The sequence below is a fragment of the Malus domestica genome, chromosome 12 (genome assembly GCF_042453785.1).
Source record: "Malus domestica chromosome 12, GDT2T_hap1".
NCBI lineage: Eukaryota > Viridiplantae > Streptophyta > Magnoliopsida > Rosales > Rosaceae > Malus > Malus domestica.
This window is the reverse complement of record NC_091672.1, coordinates 4,230,755-4,238,020: the sequence shown is the minus strand read 5'-3', so window position 1 is coordinate 4,238,020 and position 7,266 is coordinate 4,230,755. Positions and strand designations below refer to the sequence as shown.

Here is a 7,266-nt window from a genome sequence, read left to right as displayed (position 1 = left end):
ACTTAGTTTTCTTTGTGAAAAAAAATGCACATAATGTATAGCAATCCCATGTGATAAGAGTATTTTCGGCTATGAAATATTTGAGAAATTGGATAGAAAAATAATAGATGAATGATAATATGGTTATCTTTATATAAAGAGATGTTTGATGGTATTGGTAATAATTTCCATGAAACGATTTCAAAACATGAAAATGAATTGAGGGGTATTGTAGCATGTTGTAGAAAAACCGTATGGATTAATATATAAGTGTTTTGTTTAGTAAATTATTGAGTTTTTCAATTTGTGACGTTGTTGTTTGAGTTCAATATTATTTATTGGGGCAGATTTGACGTAGCATGTTGTGGTTGAGTTCTTTTTTTCTAAATATAAGATTTTGGCATCGAATAAGTTAACTATAATTAAGCATCAAACTTGTCATCAATAAAAATCAACAAATAGCATCAAATGCAGGCATTATATACTATGTGAAAGGTTTTTGTAAAATATATAACTTGTTTTACAATCTAACAAATAGCATCAATCATGAACCGAAAAAATGATGTTCACACACCATTTTTCTCCTTTTACACAACTCTTGTTTATTTCTGCATCTTAATTTTCTATTAATTATTCATTTTAAACATAAAAAATAAACATAAACGTGCATGAAGAGAAAAGTAGCGTGAATACATCGTTTGCGTGAAACTATAAGCATTGAGCACATGTTCGAAGGACAATGACGCCCTTGGTAGTTGAAAAGGAAGGTGTGGTGCGCACCAAACGTCCATAAACAGTACGGATGAGACATGCATAATAACGAAACATTAATCCTAATTAAGACATGCATCCAACATTTCCAATCTTTCATATTTGATTCTGGGTGTCGAATATTTCTTATATAAATCCGCTTTTGGTGGTTGTAACTTGCTCTCAAAGCTGCTTTTGTATTTGTTCGAAAAAGCAAAAAAAATTAAAATAAAGCTTATAACTTTATGGTTTTTAATTACTGTTTAAATCAATATTTTCCAATAACTTGGAGTCTGTGACTGTACAAATCATCTTTTGTTTTGTTGGTCATGGTGTTCAACTAAATATCCGATTTATTTCGCTTTTTTTGTCAATTGGGTTCCGAGATTTCGCAAGGGCAGTCCACAAAACCGCCATTGATGCTCGCATGAAGCTTCTTCTCCACAGCTTTCCAGGTTTTCTTCAATGCTTCTTCTGAAGCTGCAGATCCGCCATGGAAAAACACCATAGTGCTGCTGCAGAACATGCTCTCTCACTCCTCCTCCTGCTTCTCTCACTAGCTTCACTTGCTCTGAGCGCCACAGACCCGAACGACCTTGCAATCCTCAACCAGCTGAGAAAAAATCTAGAAAACCCAGAGCTCTTGAAGTGGCCGGAAAATGGCGACGACCCATGTGGGGCCAGGTGGGCCCACGTCTTCTGCGCCGGTTCGAGAGTGTCCCAGATTCAGGTCCAGAACCTTGGCCTGAAGGGTCCTCTGCCCCTGAACTTCAACCAGCTCACTGAGCTCACAAACATTGGCCTCCAGAGGAACCACTTCAGTGGGCCCCTCCCTTCCCTCAAGGGGCTGTCGAAGCTCCGGTTTGCTTACTTGGATTTCAACGACTTCACTTCGATTCCTGTCGACTTCTTCGAAGGTCTCGATTCTCTGGAGGTTTTGGCTTTGGACGACAACAATTTGAATGCCACGACAGGCTGGAGTTTCCCTCCTCAGCTGGGGAACTCGGCGCAGTTGCAGAATCTTAGTTGCATGAGTTGTAATCTGGTCGGTCCATTGCCCCATTTTCTCGGGAACATGTCGTCCCTAACGGTTTTGCAACTCTCGGGTAACGGACTGTCCGGCGGGATTCCGCCCAGCTTTAACGGCCTTAATTTGCAGATACTTTGGCTGAACAATCCGACCGGCGGCGGATTGAGTGGTCCGATTGATGTTCTGACCACAATGGTGCAGCTCAACAGCGTGTGGCTCCACGGGAATCAGTTTTCCGGCGTGATTCCGAACAGCATTGGTAATTTAACATCTTTGAAAGATCTTAATCTTAATCAAAACCAGTTTGTTGGTTTAGTTCCTGATGGTTTGGCTAATTTAGCACTTGATAGTTTGACCTTGAACAATAATCATTTGATGGGTCCAATCCCGAAATTCAAAGCTCGCAATGCGAGTTTTGATTCGAATGCGTTTTGTCAGTCCACTCCCGGGGTTCCTTGCTCCGCGGAGGTTATGGCGCTTATCGAGTTCCTTAGCGGGTTGAATTACCCTTCAACGCTTGTTTCTAAATGGTCTGGTAATGATCCGTGCCGGTCGTGGTTGGGAGTGAGTTGTGGGAACGATGGGAAGGTGTCTGTTATAAATCTGCCCAAGTATAATCTGAATGGTACATTGAGTCATTCGGTTGCGAAGTTAGAATCTCTTGTTCAAATTAGGCTTCAGAACAACAATTTGTGGGGTTCAGTTCCTGAAAATTGGACTAGCTTGAAATCCTTGACTGAGTTGGATCTTAGTGGGAACAATATTTCCCCTCCATTGCCGAAATTCAGTAGCATTGTCAAAGTTGCCGTTGATGGGAATCGTTTGTTTAATGGTAATCCATCTGCGGCAGGGGCAGCACCAGAAGATAGCCCTTCCTCATCCACAGATTCAGGTTCTCATGTCAATGGTACTTCTCAACTGAACCAACATAAAGCATTGAAAAGGTCTAGCACTGTTTCTTTTGTAGCTCCGGTTGCAAGTGTTGCTGTTATTGCGTTTTTGCTTGTAATTCCTTTATCTATGTACTGTAAGAAGAGAAGAGATGCATTCAAGAATTCAACTTCCCATGTAATTCACCCGAGAGATGCATCTGATTCGGATAGTATGGTTAAGGTTGTTGTTGCCAGCAATACCAATGGAAGCGCTTCTACCGTTACAGGGAGCTCTGCAAGCAGAAACAGTAGTGGAATAGGTGAGTCCCATGTCATTGAAGCGGGGAATCTCATCATATCAGTTCAAGTTCTTCGAAACGTGACAAACAATTTTGCCCCAGAAAATGAGCTAGGCCGTGGTGGCTTTGGGGTGGTTTATAAGGGAGAACTGGATGACGGTACAAAAATAGCAGTAAAAAGAATGGAGGCTGGTGTGATTAGCAACAAAGCCTTGGATGAATTCCAGGCCGAAATTGCAGTTCTGTCAAAGGTCAGACACCGTCATTTGGTATCGCTTCTGGGGTATTCCGTTGAAGGAAACGAGAGAATTCTTGTCTATGAGTATATGCCTCAGGGGGCTCTAAGCAGGCATCTTTTCCGTTGGAAGACCTTCGAATTAGAGCCGCTCTCTTGGAAGAGGAGGCTAAACATTGCCTTGGATGTTGCTAGAGGGATGGATTATCTTCACAATCTAGCTCACAAAAGCTTCATACACAGAGATCTTAAATCATCAAATATCTTACTGGGTGATGATTTTAAAGCAAAAGTTTCAGATTTTGGATTGGTGAAACTGGCTCCTGATGGTGAAAGATCCGTTGTGACCAGGCTTGCCGGGACTTTCGGGTACTTAGCACCGGAGTATGCTGGTAAGCCGTCTGGGACCTTTCAAACTATTACTGAATATTAATGTTTCATGTTCATATAATTAGTAAAGTTTGTAACCGATTATAAGCTGACAGCATTGCACACAGCATGTTTCGGATTTTGGATTGATAATACCGTTGCTAGGATTTTTAAAGTTCAAAATTTTTAATTTCTGTTATCTTCCTTTGATGCTTGTGACGAATCCTGCTAACGCCACCTCACTTGTTGATGGGTTCAGTGACGGGAAAAATTACAACGAAAGCAGATGTCTTCAGTTTCGGAGTTGTGTTAATGGAGCTGTTAACTGGAATGATGGCACTAGATGAGGATAGACCTGAAGAAAGTCAATACTTGGCTGCATGGTTCTGGCACATAAAATCGAATAAGGAGAAACTCATGGCTGCTATCGACCCAACTCTTGACAGAAATGAAGAAACATTTGAGAGCATCGCCATAATTGCAGAACTCGCCGGGCACTGCACTGCAAGGGAACCCAGCCAAAGACCGGATATGAGCCATGCCGTGAATGTTTTGTCCCCGCTTGTTGAAAAATGGAAACCTATCGATGATGAGAACGAGGAGTATTCTGGGATTGATTATAGCCTGCCGCTTAACCAGATGGTGAAGGGCTGGCAGGACGCAGAAGGAAAGGACTCCAGTTATCTGAACCTGGAAGACAGCAAGGGGAGTATACCGGCAAGGCCAACTGGCTTTGCAGAGTCTTTTACTTCCGCTGATGGTCGGTAAGGGAGGTACTTTGTCACCTTCATGTTTCGCTTCATTTTCCTCTCTAGAGGTTGTTTTTCCATCCTCTGTTAGGTGTAGATAGTATGTTGTGTTCTCTCTGCTTGGGAATTGAATGTCAATATGTTTTCTGTTGTTGGTTTTGTGTTGGAGATTTCGGTAGAGATCTCGAGTGTAAGCTATGATATATTCCGCTTTTAAGATTTATAACTTTGCTTATTTTTTGTCTTTGAATTGAATATATCAAAAGAATTAAGAGACGGAAATAAATAATTGTGAAGATAGAAAAAATAAGTGTGCGAAAATCATTTTCGCTTTGATCTAACTTGGATGGGGAAGGTTAGGTAGAAGCAATAAGAGTTTAGAATTCAGAAATAGATCCACACAGCTGAGATGGGGTCCAAGATCTAATTCAATTTAGGGTGATAACCAATAAATGCAGAGTAAGGCTACCTGTAACAAACAGTAATAATGCCTATACACTATAGTGCAGATTTGATCTCACCGCTATCCCTCCTCGCTAACGCAATCATTTGCCAAAAAAAAAAAAAATCTGGTTAGTGGAATCTGCTTTTAATTAAAGTTATTAAACCACTAAAAATAGCTACTCATTGGTCATTAGTAGTAAAATGGGAAGAAAAAGAAGGAAGGAAATTGATTGTTCTTGATTCTACATGTTTTGGTCAGATGTGAAAGTTGCTCAGCTAAATTTTAATCAACATTTCTCATAGTGGAGAACTTATTTTCGAATTAGGATCTCAAAGTGGCCTTGTTAAAATCTTGCTCGAAAAAATCTCGATCAGTAAAAACTTGGATTTTTCTTAAAATTACGTAACATTGAATGATACGGAGATTAAAAAGATAATAGTTAAAATACACGTAATATTAAATAATACGTACCAATAAAGCCACACGCGAAGCACGTACATGAGAAAAAGAGTATTACACCCCATACATCGACTAACTTACACCAATTAACTTCATCTTCCCAAAAAAATTAAAAGCCAAAACAAACTCATCAATCATAAAATTAACTCCCTGGATCAATGTAACTACATATGGGGCCTACCAAGCCGTTCATGTTTGTGGGGCCCTTATGAAAATTTATAGATTTGCTCATGGGATGTCAAGTGCATACCTAGATTGTCTGTCTTCCTCATCTCATAACTTTTTCATCTTCTTCTATTTTTGTAATCACGGATTCACGGTTAAGTCACGTCAATATTTTATATTGATTTTTTTTATAAAAATAATAAGACAAAAAACAATAAAAATATAAAATGTTGACGTGGTTTAACCGTAACCACATAAATAGAAGGGTATGAGATGGGAGAGGACAGACAATTCCCGTTCGTCAAGTGGGGGACTTTCTTGGCTACTTGAATATTGGGTTTTTTTTTTTGAGTATTTTAATCGTTTGACCTTTATTTTAAAATGTTTGGAATGTTTAAGAATTTTTTTATTAAGTGAAATTGCACATTGGTATACCCAATAGGTAGTGTTATACACACTTATTTTTACCTCTCACATTTCTCTCTTAATTTTCAATCGAATCGAATGAAATGAAAAAGATTAGTGAACAAAAATTAACAAGAGTGTGTTAGAGGTAAAAATAATAATACTCGGGGTACTCAAGTTCTCATATTTTGATTTTGTCTAATGTCATTTTAACATATATTTTGTTGTTTAGAAAATAATGTACATGTTATTAGTTTTTTTTTTTTTTTAACTTTAAAAAATAACGAACATGTGACATTTTAAAATGAGGTCAATTCAAAATGTGAGTTTAAAAAATACTCATTACATAAGTATTATCCAAATAAAAGGAAAGGGATCCCGGATCCCTCCCATCAAATTCACCAAATCAAGGGATATGGACCCTTGAAATTTGATCCAATGGTTACAAACAGGGAATTTCTTTAATAGTTATAATAACTTTAACCGTTAGATCAAATTTTAAAAACTCAAATCCCTTGATTTGGTGAATTTGATGGAAGAAATCCGAAGAGGTCCCCTTCCCAAATAAAATGAGTGTGAATAGCAGTACTCTATGCAAGTAGATCGCTCTTGCTAGTATGTGTTTGAATCAATCAGTTTGCAAACTTTAGGGAATTCAATCAGTTTGCTAACTTTAGGGAATTCAATCAGTCCCGAAGATTTAGGAAGATGATCACATTGTCTCGTCGGCCCCTCTCTGTGGAGGCCATTATCGACCGAAAGAGCCAAAGAGGTGGGTCGTGGTGAGCATGATTGGTGCTAATAAGACCAATCAACGCAGGTGAGTTCCTGACACGATTGTTGCTGCATGACACCTGCTCACTCTTATCATTTTCCACAGGTGGCAATGCCTCATTTGGTTTAATCATTTCAGCCGCTCACGCGCGTGCGAAATTTGGGCCATATAAATTTTACAATGCTTCAACGACGAATATAACTAATAAGTTTGACATCACAAAAATCAACTTTTGTGCACCTTGGCAGGCTTGGATTGGTTGTCGGGAATAACGCATAAATGTTTTAATGGAAATATCACATAAAATATTTAATGACATTTGATCGAACATTTTAATGAGTTATAATCATCTACAAAAGCCATGATGCACGGTTGTCGATAGCAGACAAAGCTCCTACCGATTCTAGCTCGGGTATTTTGTTGATGATAACTAACTAACGGTGTTGACCTCTTGATGGATCCGCCGCTGTTACTAAGGGAATCGTTATTTGGCTAAGTACTTACACTTGTCGGTACACAAGACGACTTAGACCCAATTAAACACGGTGACTACATAGACCCAATTAAACGAGTCTATCATGACATCAAACATGGGTTACTGGCAAAGAGAAGTTGATTAGCAATGCATTAAGGATGCCCATTAGCCTTATTCCCTTTACCCTGCTATCCAGTTTTCGGATGCTACCTGCTTAAAAACAGAAATCATTCAATCTCATCGCAGTGTCAAACCGCAA

At 39.1% G+C, this 7,266-nt stretch overlaps 1 protein-coding gene across 1 annotated transcript; it reads left to right on the top strand.

Moving 5' to 3' along the window:
• The first annotated feature begins 747 nt into the window (after positions 1 to 747).
• On the top strand, positions 748 to 4,518 carry LOC103443253 (receptor protein kinase TMK1-like). Its single transcript, XM_008382068.4, has 2 exons — positions 748 to 3,557; positions 3,794 to 4,518. Exons 1-2 carry the CDS (start codon positions 1,223 to 1,225, stop codon positions 4,300 to 4,302), a joined length of 2,844 nt encoding a protein of 947 aa, XP_008380290.2. The 5' UTR covers positions 748 to 1,222; the 3' UTR covers positions 4,303 to 4,518.
• Positions 4,519 to 7,266: the final 2,748 nt, after the last annotated feature.